The 18,280-nt window shown below is 39.9% G+C and overlaps 1 protein-coding gene across 1 annotated transcript in view; it reads left to right on the top strand.

The window, feature by feature from the left end:
• Positions 1–17,826, top strand: part of WDR70 (WD repeat domain 70) — a 278,538-nt gene extending 260,712 nt beyond the window's left edge. The window contains exons 17-18 of the mRNA XM_027520068.1: positions 1,626–1,788; positions 17,651–17,826. Coding sequence (XP_027375869.1) covers positions 1,626–1,788; positions 17,651–17,738 — 251 coding nt within the window. The 3' untranslated portion in view covers positions 17,739–17,826. The remainder of the gene's footprint in view (positions 1–1,625; positions 1,789–17,650) is intronic.
• The last annotated feature ends 454 nt before the right edge of the window (positions 17,827–18,280 follow it).

The raw sequence follows: 18,280 nt of genomic DNA, 5'->3' as shown, positions 1-18,280 counted from the left end.
GTTCTGCGTTATTAAAATAGAGCTACCCATTTCCCTAGAAGATGAATAAAAATCCTTAGAGTTTCTAAGAAAGTAAGGCCAGAAGAAAGCAAGGCAGAATCGGCCATCATACAGCCGCGCCTTTGCTAGAATCCCTTTCTCTGTTATCAGCTGCACAGTCTCCATTTATTCTAGGTTCACAAGCTTATATCATTTATGACTTGTTAATTCATCTGAACCTGACTTCTGGACCTCTATCTCTTTGGCCTGCCCCTTTAGCATTGAAAAAAATCTCATATACCAGTCTCAGTTTTTTCCCCATTTTCTCTGCCATCGTCCTCTAATCAGAGTTCCTGTATAATATTCTTGCCTGGATTATTAAAAAGCTCTTGTAACTAGGTACTCTCTCAACGCTCTCTCCTCACTACTCCCTTCATTCATCTTACAGCTTTTATTCCCAATTCCTGTAGTTTTCATATTGCTGCTGCCCCCACATCTTCAGAAGCTGTGCACTGTCCAGTTGCATGCACAGAGATTCAGAGTTCTCTGCAGTCTGACTCTCAGCCGTGTTTGAGCTCTACACCTCACCTCTCTCCTACTCTAATCTTCTGATATGACTGTTGGTTCATCCCTGCCCCCAAATGCCCATTGAACTTACCTCTTTCTATACTTTTGTATTTAAACTATTCAGTTCACTGAAAATAACCTTCTCTGTCTTCTGACTTCTCCCAAACTGGATGTATTTCTTCCTATAGATTCCCTTCCCACATCAGCTTGAAGAGCTCTTTTCTTCTAAGTGCTACTAATATAATAGTTGCTAGCCATACAAATTCTCTGGCAATCATTTCCTGCCTAATAAAATTAATCTTTTAGTGCTACTTGACTTTTCATGTGGTGTTTTGTCTTTTTTTTTTTCTCTTTAACCTGCTTGAGAAGTCATATGTCTTTTGAGTACTGGGAACCAGGCTAGCAGTTGAGGATTCAGTGGGGAACAAATTCCTGAACAGGTGAAGCTTCCTGTCGAGAGCCATTACATATAGTAAAATAAGTCTATTATTCTATTATTGACTTATTAAAATAAGTCAATCAGTCTATTCACCTTGTTTTCTTTCCTACAAGGTCCTTGGAAGATGGCAAGCCCTAAGATATTCTTGTTTAAAACTAAAATAGCATCTAATGATGATTGGTTATTTTTATTAATTGAATTTCATGTATTCATGCCTGAAGAATTTTTTAAGGCATATACATGGCAAACTATTTATATTTCTTCCTACATTGCTGTCATTGTGTAAACTGGCAACTAAAGCATAATAAAAACATGTCTATATTTTAAAATACTATGGGGAAGTTGAGCTTTGGTGATGTTCCACTTTGGTTGTGATTACCTTAAATGAAAGCAGAAAGGACAATACTCAAGTACTCTTAAGTGTGCTTCAAACTAAAGGCTATAGAAGCCCCAGAATGCTTAAAACCTTGATTCTTTGCGGAATGACAAAAATCAGGTCAATCTGAACCCCTGACCCTACCCTGTCATTCACTGAACCTGTAGCCTGGGCAGCCAGCAGTGAAGGATTTTCAGCCTTGTCAGATAAGCCCAGACTGTATGCTCACTCTGTTCCTGATTTGTTTTTTTCCCTTTGGAACAGGTCGTGGTGGCCGGGTTGGAACCCATGGAGGCACTCTGTCTTCATACATTGTGAAGAACATCGCTTTGGACAAAACCGACGACAGCAATCCCCGGGAAGCCATTTTGCGGCATGCCAAGGCGGCCGAGGACAACCCGTACTGGGTTTCTCCAGCATACTCCAAGTAAGGAACCAGCCTTTTAAAATAGAACATTTCTTATGTTAACAAATTGGGTAGAACATAGCTTTGGGGTTCTAACTTCTCCCTTTCTTTTTTATTCTTAAGCATGAGAAATAGGCCAGGTACTAAAGGTCCAGAAACATACGCATTTGTTTATATCTGAGGACTCTAAACTTCTAAGTTTCTAAACTAGGCCACTTCCATCAGAGTTATACCAGTATTCTTGCCTGGAAAATTCCTTGGACAGAGGAGCCTAGCAGGCTGCAGTCTATGAGGTCACAAGAGTCAGACATGACTGAGCACTCACACAAACCCATTGTGGGGGTTCCCTGGTGGCTCAATGGTATAGAATCCACCTGCCACTGTAGGAGACGTGGGTTTGATCCCTGGTGGGGATGATCTCCTGGAGGAGGAAATGGCACCCCACTCCAGTATTCTTGCCTGGGAAGTCCCATGGACAGAGGAGCCTGGGCGATTTGAGGGCCCCTGGTGGGGAGCATCATATCCTCTACTGCATGTGTTGTAGCAGAGCAGACTTTACTGTATGACATCAGTGGTGGATGTTCACAACATGTATGAGTAACCAGACAACACAGATGGAACGTCTCTGAACGGTTAGTTGGATAATATCACAACAGCTAAGAGGGTCATATCAAGGCTGGCCAGCTAAATAGTTTGCATTTAGCCTTCATTTGTATCAAATCTGTGTGCTATAAACTAATATGTGTCAACACATCCTTGGCATTCAGATATGCTTGTGGGTTTATGGATTATGCCTCTGTTGACACTTCTGTTTCTAATGGAATCGTTATTGCCTATTACCATTAGGGATTTTTTATGCTTCAAAAATTTGTTTAGAAGCATACCAAAAATTATCTGAGGAAAGGAAGAGTAAACAGAGCCATAGTTTAAAATTTGCCAAACATAGTTAAGTAACATTTTGATAGTGAACTGCTCCAAACAGATGTACATACATTTGTACACAGAGTAGATTGTTGCAGTGTCTCCACAAATATTGAAAAAATGTCATTTGCTGATTAATGATTGGTATTAGCAACATGAGCTTCCCAGGTGGTGCTAGTGGTAAAGAACCCACCTGGCCAGTCCAGAAGATGTAAAAGTTGTGGGCTTGATCCCTGGGTTGGGAAGATCCCCTGGAGGAGGGCATGGCAACCCACTCCAGTTTCTTGCCTGGAGAATCCCATGGACCGAGCTTGGTGGTCTACAGCCTGTAGGTTGGACAAAGAGTTGGACATAGCTGAAGTGACTTAGCACGCATGCATATGTTAAAATCTTCTTTTTTTTTTTCCTGTGAACTTTCTGTTTATGTCTTTTGCCCTTTTGTCTATTTGTCTTTATATTAAGGAGCTTAACCCTTTGTGTGTCATGTATTGCAAGTATTTCTACTAGTCAGTTGTCTTTATTTTTACTTGGTTTATGATATTTTCCCCCCAAGTAAAAAACTTTATTAAATGTGGTCAGATTTAGAGGGGTTTGTTGTTGTAGTTGTTTAGTCGCTAAGTCATGCCTCACTTGTTGGCGACCCCCATGGATTGTAGCCCACCAGGCTCCTCTGTCCATGGGATTTCCCAGGCAAGAATATTGGATTGGGTTGCCGTTTCCTTCTCCAGGGGATCTTCCCAACCCAGGGATCAAACCCAGGTCTCCTGCATTGGCAGGCGGATTCTTTACTATTGAGTCACCTGGGAAGCCCCTGAAAAATTATATCACACACAAATAATTTCCAACATTTGTACCTGCTATTTCTTTATCTTATCTAATTGTACTGACTAGTACTTCCAGAACAGTATTAAATAATAAAACCAATAGTGCACATCCTTTTCTTAAAGCTTGTGTAATTGCCCTTTTTGTAGATGAAAAAAAGTCGACATTGGCAATTTCATATTGTTCAATTAATGGTATCTCTCCATAAAGCATGACAACTTTTGAAAACACCCACATGCAAGATGTTAGAGAAGATTCAACAAAGATTTATGGAACACCTACAATGTGTCAGATATTGTTTTAAGTTGTGGTTTATGGAGCTTATATTCTGGTAGACAGAGACAGACAATAAATAAATCCATAAATGTTAGATGGTAGCAAGTGCAATGAAGAAAGATAAAATAGGGATAAAGGGGCATAGAGTAATCGGGGAGAGAGAGGGGCACTATTTTCAGATACAACAATCAGGATAGAACCTCTGCTAAAGTGGTCGTGGACTTGAGTGGAATGAGGGAATGAACCATGCAGGGATCCAAGGGAAGAGCATCCTAGGCGAAGAAAACACGGCGTGGAGACAAGAGGCATGTTGCTTTGAAATAGATGCTGAGTTTTATTGAATTCCTTTGTCATGTCTCTATGAATTTCTACTTGTTGTGTTTTTGTTTTGGTGGGAGGTTTTTCTGGCCACACTGTGTGGTTTATGGGATCTTAGTTCCCCAACCAGGGGACCAGAGATGGAACCCTTGACCTCTGCAGTGGAAGCTCAGAATCCTAACCACAGGACTACCAGGGAGTTCCCTGTGTACTTCTACTTTGATCAATGAATATGATTCATCATATTACAAAATTCCTAATAGTGGATCATCCTAGCATCTGTGATATGACCCTCACATGCTTGTGGTTTGTTCTTTGTCAGGTGTTAGGCTGCCTTCCTAAAAACTTCATGTGCTTTCCTTTTCTGTGTATACTCTTGAACTGCCTTGTGTACCATGAAATCTATTTGTAAAAATCGGAGAGATGGTGAAACTGTTGAAGTCAGGTGCTTTTGTAGAGGAGAGAGTGAGTAGTAATTCCTTAATCTTTCTCTTGGTTGTCTATCCCCTCATGGGAAGTAGACTCTTTGGATTTTCTGACTTTTCTGAGGCTGCTTGGTAATTAATATTTTCTTGGAAAAAAACACCCTCTTCCAACAACACAAGAGAAGACTCTACACATGGATATCACCAGATGGTCAACACCAAAATCAGATTGATTATATTCTTTGCAGCCAAAGATGGAGAAGCTCTATACAGTCAGCAAAAACAAGACCTGGAGCTGACTGTGGCTCAAATCATGACCTCCTTATTGCCAGATTCAGACTTAAATTGAAGAAAGTGGGGAAAACCACTAGACCATTCAGGTATGACCTCAATCAAATCCCTTATGATTATACAGTGGAAGTGAGAAATAGATTTAAGGGACTAGATCTGATAGAGTGCCTGATGAACTATGGACTGAGGTTTGTGACATTGTACAGGAGATAGGGATCAAGACCATCCCCGTGGAAAAGAAATGCAAAAAAGCAAAATGGCTGTCTGGGGAGGCCTTACAAATAGCTGTGAAAAGAAGAGAAGTGAAAAGCAGAGGAGAAAAGGAAAGATATACCCATTTGAATGCAGAGTTCCAAAGAATAGCAAGAAGAGATAAGAAAGCCTTCTTCAGCGATCAATGCAAAGAAAAAGAGGAAAACAACAGAATGGGGATGACTAGAGATCTCTTCAAGAAAATTAGAGATACCAAGGGAACATTTCATGCAAAGATAGGCTCGATAAAAGACAGAAATGGTATGGACCTAACGGAAGCAGATGATATTAAGAAGAGGTGGCAAGAATACACAGAAGAACTGTACAAAAAAGATCTTCATGCCCCAGATAATCACGATGGTATGATCACTCACCTAGAGCCAGACATCCTGGAATGTGAAGTCAAGTGGGCCCTAGAAAGCATCACTATGAACAAAGCTAGTGGAGGTGATGGAATTCCAGTTGAGCTGTTTCAAATCCTGAAAGATGATGCTGTGAAAGTGCAGCACTCAATATGCCAACAAATTTGGAAAACTCAGCAGTGGCCACAGGACTGGAAAAGGTCCGTTTTCATTCTAATCCCAAAGAAAGGCAATGCCAAAGAATGCTCAAACTACCGCATAATTGCACTCATCTCACATGCTAGTAAAGTAATGCTCAAAATTCTCCAAGCCAGGCTTCAGCAATATGTGAACCATGAACTTCCAGATGTTCAAGCTGGTTTTAGAAAAGGCAGGAGAACCAGAAATCAAATTGCCAACATCCGCAGGATCATGAAAAAAGCAAGAGAGTTCCAGGAAAACATCTATTTCTGCTTTATTGACTATGCCAAAGCCTTTGACTGTGTGGATCACAATAAACTGTGGAAAATTCTGAAAGAGATGGGAATATCAGACCACCTGACCTGCCTCTTGAGAAACCTATATGCAGGTCAGGAAGCAACAGTTAGAACTGGACATGGAACAACAGACTGGTTCCAAATAGGAAAAGGAGTACATCAAGACTGTACATTGTCAACCTGCTTATTTAACTTCTATGCAGAGTACATCATGAGAAACGCTGGGCTGGAAGAAGCACAAGCTGGAATCAAGATTGCTGGGAGAAATATCAATAACCTCAGATATGCAGATGACATCACCCTTATGGCAGAAAGTGAAGAGGAACTAAAAAGCCTCTTGATGAAAGTGAAAGAAGAGAGTGAAAAAGTTGGCCTAAAGCTCAACATTCAGAAAATGAAGATCATGGCATCCGGTCCCATTACTTCATGGCAAATAGATGGGGAAACAGTGGAAACAGTGTCAGACTTTATTTTTCTGGGCTCCAAAATCACTGCAGATGGTGACTGCAGCCATGAAATTAAAAGACGCTTACTCCTTGGAAGGAAAGTTATGACCAACCTAGGTAGCATATTCAAAAGCAGAGACATTACTTTGCCAACAAAGGTCTGTCTAGTCAAGGCTATGGTTTTTCCAGTGGTCATGTATATATATGAGAGTTGGACTGTAAAGAAGGCTGAGTGCCGAAGAATTGATGTTTTGAACTGTGGTGTTGGAGAAGCCTCCTGAGAGTCCCTTGGACTGACTGCAAGGAGATCCAACCAGTCCATTCTAAAGGAATCAGCCCTGGGTGTTCTTTGGAAGGAATGATGCTAAAGCTGAAACTCCAGTACTTTGGCCACTTCATGCGAAGAGTTGACTCATTGGAAAAGACTCTGATGCTGGGAGGGATTGGGGGCAGGAGGAAAAGGGGACGACAGAGGATGAGATGGCTGGATGGCATCACTGACTTGATGGACATGAGTTTGAGTAAACTCCGGGAGTTAGTAATGGACAGGGAGGCCTGGCGTGCTGCGATTCATGGGGTCACAAAGAGTCGGACATGACTGAGCGACTGAACTGAACTGAACTGGAAAAAAAATTCATCCACATTTTCAACTTTCTTATATAGAGTTAATTGAAGCAGAAATTGATTTTGTTCATTGGTTACTCTTACCCAGTGTCATTTTCCTGCGTCATAGGTGGTTTAGTATTATTTACAATTGAATAATATGCTAGTCTCATAGCAGTTCTGCAAAATGGGTTGAATAGATACTGTCATATCCTTACCTTACATGTGAGGAGACTAACAATTTACAATTGAAACTAGAATTAGACTTCATTTCTCTTAATCCCTTGTAGGGCTTCCTTTGTAGCTCAGTTGGTAAAGAATCTGCCTGCAATGCGGGAGACCTGGGTTTGATCCCTGGGTTGAGAAGATCCCCTGGAAAAGGGTAAGGCTTCCCACTCCAGTATTCTGGCCTGGAGAATTCCATGGACATGTGTAGTCCACAGGGTCACAAAGAGTCAGACCCAACTGAGTGACTTTCACTTTCCCTTTCTCTTGATGCCTAAGTTAATGAGCTCCTCAGAGGTCTGTGGTCTCTCTCAATATACACCTTCCTAATGCTACGTTTTGCTCCCATCTCTTTCCTTCCATTCAGTTTTGTCACTTTACGTTTATTGCTTATGAAATTCATGGAACTGTCTGTGGCATGTGATTTGTTAGCCTGTATTGCAGTGCAGTTTCTCCTGTGCTCACCTGCTAGAGTGTACTATTTTACTGCCAAAGAGCAGAGTGTTTGAAGGGAAGCTAATATTTAAAAGGATCTTTTCATAAAGGTGAGAATGTGTGTCTGATTGTTCTTCTTCACTGCAATTGATTTGTGTCAGTGATGAAGTGATGAAGTGGAAATTTACTCTGTCTTGCATTATCCCAGAAAAACACAATTATTGACAGATATTGCACAAATCTGCCTGCTTGCAGATGACATATACTCACCTTTTCTCTCCAGTGATAAGAACAAAGAGCCTTTGAACCCTTTACCTTTATTTTTGAGTACTGAAGTTTCATTCCTGGCACTCGCAGTCTAATGGCCCTGAAAGTTTTAAAACACAGCAGGATCACAGAGGACTCTGGTTTAGCTACACATGGGCAGATTCAATTACAGTTTCTTGTCAAAAGATGTTGCTGTAGGGAGGGGAGGGGAGCGGGCTAGGGAGGGGACAGGATAAAGATCCAGAATGCTATTAGCTTGCACATCCCCACGGATAGTTGTGTGTGGGAGTCTGAACCCTGGCCAGTAGCCTGACAGCCTGACAGCTCTGTCAGCCATGATCGCTTTTCTTGCCAGTTAAGTTGCCAATATTGCTGGTTCAGTCAATTTAATTTTCAATGTGCATGTCTCAATTGATACAGGATACATGGATATGTGTGTGAGCATTAATTTTTATATTGTAATATTAATTTTATATTAATATAATCTATATCAATTAATAAATATATTAATATATCATTACCATCTATAAAGGATCCACTGAAGTCATGTTGAGTTACTAGGCAATATTTCAAGAGGTCAGTCTTTGAGTGAGTAAAGATTTGTGTCAGGAAGAGACATAAACCCATAGAGAGAAGTATAACTTTTTTTCCCCTGAGTTATGGTTGCCTGACTGATATCACTGAGCAGTATATTCCTATGTAAAGGCCAGTGTTTCTCAAAGTGATTTTGTGGACTGTCTGTGTCAGAGTCGAGGGTGGGAGTGGGAAGGTTAATAATGCAGATTTCTAGACTTCACCCCAACTCAGTTAGACTGAGAGAATGGGGCTGGGAATCTGCATCTTAAGAAGTTCTCCAGGTGATTATTTTCCCCACTAAAGTCTGGTAATAATTTTTAAAAGTAATTATGTAAAATAAACCACAAGTTATTCACCTTCTAAAACTTCAAATGTATGAAATAGATTATTTTGATTCTAGAAATTCATACTGAAGACAAGTTACTTACATAGAAGAACATTTCCCCCAGGGTTTTTTTTTTTTAAATAGTAAGCTGCTGTGTTGTATTTAATAGTAAATTATTTTATCAGATACATTCTACATATAGCTTTTGAAAGTATAAATTGGGGAATAAAGGATGTGGTAATAATGACACTGCTGTTATACCATGCCAGTCATGTTTAAAATTCATATATATATGTATAATTCTTTTAATCCTCACAACAATCCTATGAGGAAGGGGTATTATTTTTCCAATTTTGCATATTAGGAAACATATAACTTGACCAAAGCCATAGAGGTAGCAAGAGGCCGAATTGGGATTTGAACACAGGTGGTCTGGCTCCAAAGCCAAACTTCCACTTTTGAGTACTACAGCGTACTGCTTCTCATCACAAAGCAACTGGAAGTAGTTATTGGAAGAGTTGAATAATAGTGAAGCCGAAAAGATTACCGTGTGTGCCAGCATGGCTAGTGGAAGAATGCTAGCTAGGAATCAGAAGTCCTGGGGTTTAGTTCCTGCTCCAGGCTCACTTAACCTTCATGAGACTCTTTCCCCGTGTATGAAGTAAGAGATTAGGCTACACTAATGCCCAGCTTTCGTGCATGTTTTCAAATAGAATCTGTGGCACACCGTTTCATACATTTTATAAACGTGAGCTTAGGGAGGGCATTGAAGTTACCTGAGCTGCCTCAGGCTGTGTGCTCTTCAAAGATTTAATCATTCTAACTTGTTTACCCACTTACTGATAGTGGTTTTAGAAGATTCTTTTTGTTTTGTCCTCTATTTTTTCCCCCAGTTTCCACAGGTTTCACGTATGTCCCTTTTCCCACTCACCCAGTCTTGGAACTCTCACACAAGCCTTACGAGTTAGTGTATCCTGTTTAATGAGTCTGAGATGTGTTTAGGTATTTTCCAAAATATTCTGTCTTCATTTTCTGAAAAAGAACATTCTTTTTCTTGTTTCCTCTCATCTTATGCTTCCCTAGTGTTTTTTATGTGTAACTAAATTACCTCACTGTATACCTGAAACAACATTGTTAATCAACTATGCTCCAATATAAAATAAATATTTTTAATAAATAAATAATAAAAATTATCTTTGCTTAGCTCTTCACCCAAAAGAAGGGACCATTTCAAATGGAATCTTTTGGTCAAGGCTTTATTTAATCTTCATAATTGTGCAATTGTGATGACTGGGTCAGGGTTCATCTGTACCGTATTCATTCTAACAGGGTTAACAAGTGTGTCAGATTGTCAAGTCATGGCTATAATTGACTTTGGCTTTGAGGTTTTTGCTTCATAATAAACAATGGGCCTTGAGCCAAAAAAGCTTGTGGTTTACAGTCACATACTGATGACTAAATATTACAAATGATTTCCCCTCATACTCGTTCTATTACTCTGGAGCTCGCTTTATGCTCTTTGACTGAATCATATCAGGAGAATATCCATAACTAAAAAGAATTTGACCTGTCAACTTCCCATTGCAGCCAGAGACACTTTGAGACTTCTCTGTGGCCTGAGCACTTGAGGAGGAGTGTAGAAAGCCTAGGTTAGAGCTTAGTCAGAAGAGACAGCCTTTGAATCTTTGAAAGGGCACTTTGAATCTCTTACATAAACACTATATCCAAAAAAATGCCCTTTTGGAAGATTACAGGGAGAATTTTTATTCATTACTGACTGTTCTACGCAAAATTCCTCTGGATGGAAAAACTGAAGATGCTTTGAGAAGCACTGCTTCAGGTGTGGCCCCAAGTTGGAGGCTAAGGTTTTTCTAAGGTGCCGCCTTTTTATCCCAGGAAGGGGGTTTGTTCTTCCTCGTTCTCAAAGTGGAAATGAGGTGGGACTCAGCTTCTGCTGGGCTTCTGTCATTGTTCTATGCACGCTATTGCTGGAAGAAGACTCACTCTGTGCAAATAACTTTGAGAATTCAGTTTAAAAAACGTTCCAAGAGGAACATTAATCAGCAAGAAGTTTCAGCTATTCAGAATTTATAGATTTGAGAAAGGCATTTGCTTAAGCTTTTATATTTACTTCATGAAATATTAACTATTAGCAAGTGCAGAATGTTACTGAAGCTAAATCAAAGCAAAAAACCCATCACCCCTCCTCTGATTAGTTTATTTAACTGTTAGCGGTAATAACTATATTGCTGTCTAATCTGCTCTCCTTTTCTTGGTAACTCTAATAAACAAGATGACACATATAGTCAAGTGAAAAATGTTTACTATTTGCCAAATGAGTTAATCACACTGGAAAATAAAATTTTCACATCAGCCTTCTCTAAGTTTATTTTCAGTTAACACTTAGAAAAATGGGTAAGTGTGGACAGTAAACCAGTGAAACAAAGAGTCTGGATAAAGTTGGACACTTCACTACTTCCTAGTGAGGCTTATTAGCTCATCCCCCCTCACCTATTGAGTATATGTGATGCTTGGGCTTAATGGAATGTTCCCCTTACTTCCTTTTTCTTCAGATCAGTCCTTTTATAGGATTTTGTTTGGGGCACCTGAGGTAAATCTGCTATGAGACTGTAAGTTTGAGTTGACCTGTCTCTTGAGAATTCTAGAGGAGCTGATTAAATAGTAGACGGGAAATGAGTGGTTATAAAATGCCTTCTTGAAGCAGTAGAGTATTTTTCTTGCACATTGTTTATTTATATGTGTATTTCCCTAGTTGCTGCCATGTCTTCAGTGCCCCTTTGGTATAGTTTTTCTACTTTTTCCTCATGGAAGCACCCAAAAGAGTCTGTGTTAAGACCAGTGTATGACTTCCATTTCTTCAAGCTGTCCAGAAAAGAATCCACTTTATGTGGCCGGTGACAAGGTTAGAAGGGGCTTAGAGGGTTTTCTGTTGTTTATGTGTTGGTTTCCTATTGGTTTTAAAAGTAGGAATTTCTGGACCAGCTTTTAAGTGTTTTCAAAACATTTTATCTTTTTGCTTGTGTCATTTTGCTCTTGCTTGACACTCTTGATTTATTTTTATAAATGTTTTCTATGCCAAGGGCAAATTAGGCCACCCCCAGGGAAGAAATCTCCTGGTTATGTTCCTGACTCTGCTGGAAGTTGCCTAATCACTTCTGTTCTTCATTGTCTTGAAAAGTGACTAAAGAAGTCTGTTTTAAATGCCCTAAATTATCCTGAATTGATTTTTTTTTTTTTTTTTTGGTCTTCCCTTTGTATGTATTTCCAAAAAATCTCAAAAGAAAAGCTGCTAGAAATAAATTTAAAGATAAAAATCGCTGGCAAGAAAGAATAGCTGCAAGATTTAAAGCTCTAATTCTCTCATTTTGCTTCTATAAAACCGTGGCATTCTCTAGACTGGACAGATACACTCATTGCGCCAAGTCTAGTAATATGTTTTGAAGAACCTGGTCTTTCTTCAGCAGACAACATACAGCTCTTATGGACGGTGCTGGCCTGTGTGTAAGAATGTTGGTTTTGTCGGGGCGGGATGGATTGGCTCGAGGGAAACTTGCTTCCATGGGCCAGATCTCCCTTCACCTCCCCATCCCATTCTCCTGAGAATTAGAGACTGCTCCTTAAAGGGTGGCCCTGTGAGAATGCAACCTCAGACTTCCTTCACCGAGCCCACACAGGGCCAGCTTCTCTAGATGTGAGAATACTTTCCTGCAGTTGGAGTAAACTCGTCATGTGTAGCAGTCTGTGTTAAGAACACAGATTCTCTGCCTTCAGAGCCTTTCTTTCCCAAGCACAGGGAGGGAGGGGGCGGCCAGCGCACGCTCCTCCCAGTGTGCTCCACCTGCCAGTGCCGACAAGATAAGCTTAGGAAATTATATAGCGATTGGAGATTTTTATTGAATCTAATAAAACATTTGGATCTGTGTTTGGTAGTCTTTTAATTTTTTTCTAGAAATATTTATCTGCAAGCATCAGAAATTAGAAAACAGAGTCTGCCCTTGCGCCACAGAGGGTCTGAGAAGCACTGCTGCAGGCGTGGCCTTGGGTTGGAGGCTAAGGCTTTCCTAAGGTGCCTCCTTTTTTCTCAGGAAGGGGATTTGTTCTTCCTCATTGCCAAGTTCAGGAGCCTAGTCTTTTCTTTTTTTAATTTTGGTAAAATACACATAACATGAAATTGACCATCTTAACTATTTGATGGTATTAAATACATTCATACTGTTGTGCGACCAGTCCCCAGAACTCGTTTCATCTCGCAGTACTAAGTTCCGTGCCCACTGCACAGCAGCTCTTCGTTTTACTCTGTTGATACTGTCCTTTGATGTACAGTTTTAATTGTGATGCAGTCCAGTTTACCTATTTTTGCTCTTGCCTGTGTTTTTGGTGTCATATCAAAAAATCATGACAAAATCCAATGTCCTAAAACTTTCCCCTGTGTTTTCTTCTTAAGACTTTATCATTTTTGCTCTTAGGTTTAGGTCTTTGATAGATGCTGAGTTAATTTTTGTACATGGTATAAGGTAAGGGTCCAGTTTCATTGCATATGGATATACAGTTTTCCCAATGTTTTTTGTTGAAAAGAGCCCAGTTTTATACTCAGCTACTATCTACCTGGACAGCAAAATGAAAAAATGGTAAGCAAGCATTGCTGGGAAAATTTGAACACTGGTTTATGCCTTGATTTTGGCAATTTGGGGAAGGGGAACATGGCTATTGAATGCTTAGTGGAACATGAGAGCTCAGTGTCATGATTTGATGTGTACATATAATATGGCTATTTTGCTGACAACATTTTTATTAGTTCAAAAGTGGCATTTAAAATAAATTCATGGAGTTTGACAAATAAGACCTTCCAACCTTCCAAACAAGTTGATACCCCTTGAGTTAAAATACCTGGAGAGGAAAAGAAAACTGTTGCGGTCTGGTAATTGAAAGTGACGGTCTTAGTGACCCTCATGTGAAAATTTACTCAGTGAATTTTGCTGAGTTCGATTATAGGGAATGGGAAGGTTATCGCCTTTGAAAAACTAAACTCTTTTTCTTTTGTCTTGGCTTCAGGAAATTTAGTGCTAAGTTTTATGCTTGGTTATATATCTTTTTGTCTTTTTGTTCTTGACCTTCTACTTATTTGTTTTGTTTGGATTTTCTTTTTAATTCAGTTTTATTGAGGTATAGTTTATTCACAATAAAATACAGGATGCACCCTTTTCAAATTTTGACAAACGTATACACCTGTAATCACCACTTCAGTCAAGATTATACAACGTCTCCTTCACACAAAGCGCTCCCACGCCTCTTTGCCATCATTACTGCTTTTCTGCCCCTTGTTAAATAGATCCATTGATTCTATGCCCTTCAGTGTTTGCCACTAACCTACTAAAAATACTTCTGGAAGTAGGTGGATTATAAGGGGGAAAAAAGTGACTACGTAAATGAAATAGCCTTTTCAAGCTCTAGGTTTTCTTCCTGTGACCTGTCATTCAGTTTCTTTTTTTGTATCCCAAAAAAGCGACACTACAACTTCATAAGGACTTTTCTCATTGCAGCTAACTCTGATGAGCTATGAAGCATTCCCAGCTATCTTTAGAAGACCTTGTTCTGTTTAATCTCATAGAAATTAAATAGCTAGTTCTAAGGATTTATTTTTAAACTTCCAGCACATTTTATTACAAAGTAGATAGAAGAGCATTATCTCAACATAAAGGATATTTCACTTAAACACATTTTAACTCATGGTAAAATTCACAGTATTGCCTTCATTTTGTGTGTGTGCGTGCATTTTTTGGAATATATTGTTGCAAACATCCTCAGTATACATTGCACCATGAAAGAAAGTAAAAGAGAAAGTTGCTCATTCGTGTCCGACTCTTTGTGAACCCATGGACTGTAGCCTACCAGGCTCCTCTGTCCATGAAATTCTCCAGGCCAGAATACTGGAGTGGGTTGCCATTCCCTCCTCCAAGGGATCTTCCCAACCCAGGGATCAAACCCAGGTCTCCTGCATTGCAGGTGGATTCTTTACTGTCTGACCACCGTGAAAGTGAAGTCATGTCCAACTCTTTGCTACCCCATGGACTATAGCCTGGGGCTTCTCTGTCCTTGGGATATTCCAAACAGGAGTAACGGAGTAGGTTGCCATTTCCTTCTCCAGGGGATCTTCCCAACCCAGGGATAGAATCCAGGTCTCCTGCTTTGCAGGTGGATGCTTTACCTTCTGAGCTACCAGGGAAGCTCCTGAGCACCATGGATGGTGCTAAATAGAGAAAACCAGGCACAAAATAATGCACACTCTAGGCATCCTACAGAGACAGGATGGACACAGGTGAGGCTGCTCTGTGAGACCAGGAGTCAGGATACGGTGACCCTGGGTGGGGGTTAGTGACTCGAAGGGAATATGAGGGGCTTGGGAGCTAGTCATGCTGTTTCTTCTTCAGGGTGTTGGTTTCATGGCACACAGAGTTTGTGAAAATCCAGAGAACTGTACATGTATGAAATAATGCACTTCTCTATTTGTATTATACTTGAGTTAATGTTAAAAACACACACCTCATCATCATCCACCCTGGGCCTTTAGCCCTTTGGGACCCACTAATCAAGTTCAACCTCCACATTTAGTGGAGTAGGAAACCAAGCCCCTGAGAGGGGAAACACCTGTTCCAGGTGACAAAGCAAGTCAGGGGCCAAACTGGGGATGAATCCCCAGCCCGAGGCTTAGCTCGAGGGCTCCTCACCACTCCAGGCTTCCAGAGGATTTTTTTCAGCCAGACAAATTTGTTCCTGTACGGGTTTGTCTATACCCAGAGGAGCAACATCTTTGCCAGAAAGATGAAATATGTCATGAGCACCAGTTGCCTTGTTGTAGCGTGTTAGAAAGTCAGTGGCCCTGCTTTCTAGTAACTCAGCAACTCATGACCTATGAAAGTCTGCAGCTGGTTTTGGAAATGTCAGAGTTATGACTTGTTTATAGATGTCACAACCGTGTCTTGAAGTGACAACAAGAAATGTAACCAACTGGATTGTGTATGGGGACAGTGTGGGCTCTAGGCAGGTGACTGGAAAGATAGGAACTGTGCCTAATTGTGCATGAGGAATTCTGGTGTATGCCTTGCATCGAAACAGTGTCTGCAGGGAAAGTGGATGGTTTATGCTTCTTCCCCAGGATAATAAAGCAGCAGCGAACAGTAATAATAAGGGTTGGTTTTTTCCTTCCAGTCTTATTGATATAATTGACATATAGCACTGTATAAGTTTAAAGTATCATAGTGATATGATTTACATACATCATGAAGTGATTACCACAGTGTTTAATGAGCATCTGTCATCGCATACAGACACACAATTAAATAGAAAAAAAAATTTTTTTCCTTGTGATGAAAACCCTTAGGATTTATCCTCTTAACAACTTTCATATATAGCCTAAGGCAGTTTTAATTCTATTTATCATGGGATAAATTGCATCCCTAATATTTATTTGTCTTCTAACTTGTTTATTCGACCTGAAGTTAATTTGAAGTTTTGAACTTTTAACTTGAAGTTTTCGACTGCCTTCTTCCAGTTTCTCCTCCTCCATCCCCACCTCTGATAACCACAAATCTCATCTCTTTTTCTGTGAATTTGTTTGTTTTGAAATATAATTGACCTAAAACACTGTGTTGGTTTCTGGTACCCTGCACAGTGATTTGATATTTCTGTGCATATCACAGTGATCATCACGATAAGTCTAGTTACCATCTCTCGTCATATGAAGGTGTTACATAATTATTGACCCTGTTCCCCACTCATTTCATACCAGTGACTCTTACTTTATAACTCTAAGTTTGTACCTCTTCATCTCCCTCACCTCTTTCTCTCCTCTCTATACCCCCTCCCCTCTGGCAACCACTTGGTTAGTAATATAAGGTTTTGACCCTGTTTCACTTGCCAGATAAAGGGGATTTTGACATTAGTTTACCATTCTGCAATGACCTTCCTATTATGAACTGAACTCTAAATGAAGATGTAAGCTGAAGTACGTCATCTGCAGATAGCATGCTTTAATGTTCCCTCATAATGCAGTAGAGCTGCTTTTAAAAGGAAGCCAGCATTACTGAGAAGGGCATAAATTATGACCGTCTGATATTTTCCTGCAATTATTTTCTGTGTGAACGATGTAAAGAGGAATGACATTGAACCCGGTATGTTTACGAAGCACAACAGGCCCTGATGCAAAGACTGCTTGATGCACTGCGTGTCAGTATTACACCAGTGATGCTCAGTGGTAGATCCTACAATGCTGGCTATTTGCACGCATTGATCTGGGTGTTTGGTGGAAGGAATGTTCATTTGTTTTGTTTTTTACTTTTGCTGACATGTCCAAGTTACCATATATGTTACCTGTTATTTTAAACTCGTGAGATAAGAAAACTCTTGCCTCAGATTCTACTGTTTGAGTGCACTCTAATCAAGTGCATTTGGACTAAAGTCTAGGAACAGCCCACAGAGTTATAAATAAAGACTGTGTAGATTCTTGCTTGGTGACTATAGTTTGGCCTCCCAAACAGTCCTGGTTATTTAGCCCAAGTTTGAGGTGGAGGGTGGTTATGGATGTGTGAGTTTCCACTGAATTTGATACATTTTCATTTTATTTAAGGAAAGGACAACATACATAGTCTGCCACAGAAGGAAAACCTTTAAAAGAATCTGAACATAATTAAATTTCCATTTTCCTTTTCTTTGCCAGAAGGTTAATGATTCTCTAATAATTGAGATGTAATTGATCCCCCAAATGTGCTTCCACTTGATGAAAGTAGCAAAGTCCAATACACACTTGCTGACTAAATTTTTCCTCTCCTCTTTAACTCTCTTTTAGGACTCAGCCCAAAACCATGTTTGCCCAAGTTGAGTCTGATGATGAGGAAACAAAGAATGAGCCAGAATGGAAAAAACGTAAAATTTGAAGAATCCCCTATGAGAGCTGTTTGCATGAGGGGGAGGGATATTGAACAGGTTTGTTTTTTTTAAGGAATAAAAACCCATTTTTATGAACAGGTTTTGTCCTTTGCATTATTGAGTCATTCAAAAGGCTGGTAGCTACCCTTCACTAAACTTGTGTTTACATTTTCTTAGCTATGACTATTAAACTGTATTGTAAGTAAATAAGAAGTAGATTCTTAGCCTGTTACCAAGTACTTTCAGTATTTGAAGACTTTATTCAACAGCTGTTGGTCTTACACGGATCGTTATAGCCTTGGGGGAGGGAGCGTACACTGAGATCTGTTGTGAGCAGTTTTAAGAGCACGGTGTGCACATGAACGTCAAAACGGTTAATATCGCTGTATAATTTCACAACAGTTGTTTACATGACTGTAAATAATTTGGCTGAGTTCACACTGAAAGTTTGAACCATTGCCATACTAGGAAACAATGTGTATCTGATTATCCTAGAACAGCAGAAAGCAGTGATCAGGAGTTAGGAAGTGGGCTTAGAAATAAGACCAGT

The sequence above is a fragment of the Bos indicus x Bos taurus genome, chromosome 20 (assembly GCF_003369695.1).
Source record: "Bos indicus x Bos taurus breed Angus x Brahman F1 hybrid chromosome 20, Bos_hybrid_MaternalHap_v2.0, whole genome shotgun sequence".
NCBI lineage: Eukaryota > Metazoa > Chordata > Mammalia > Artiodactyla > Bovidae > Bos > Bos indicus x Bos taurus.
The sequence above is the reverse complement of the archived record's forward strand: the minus strand, read 5'-3'. Positions and strand labels throughout refer to the sequence as shown.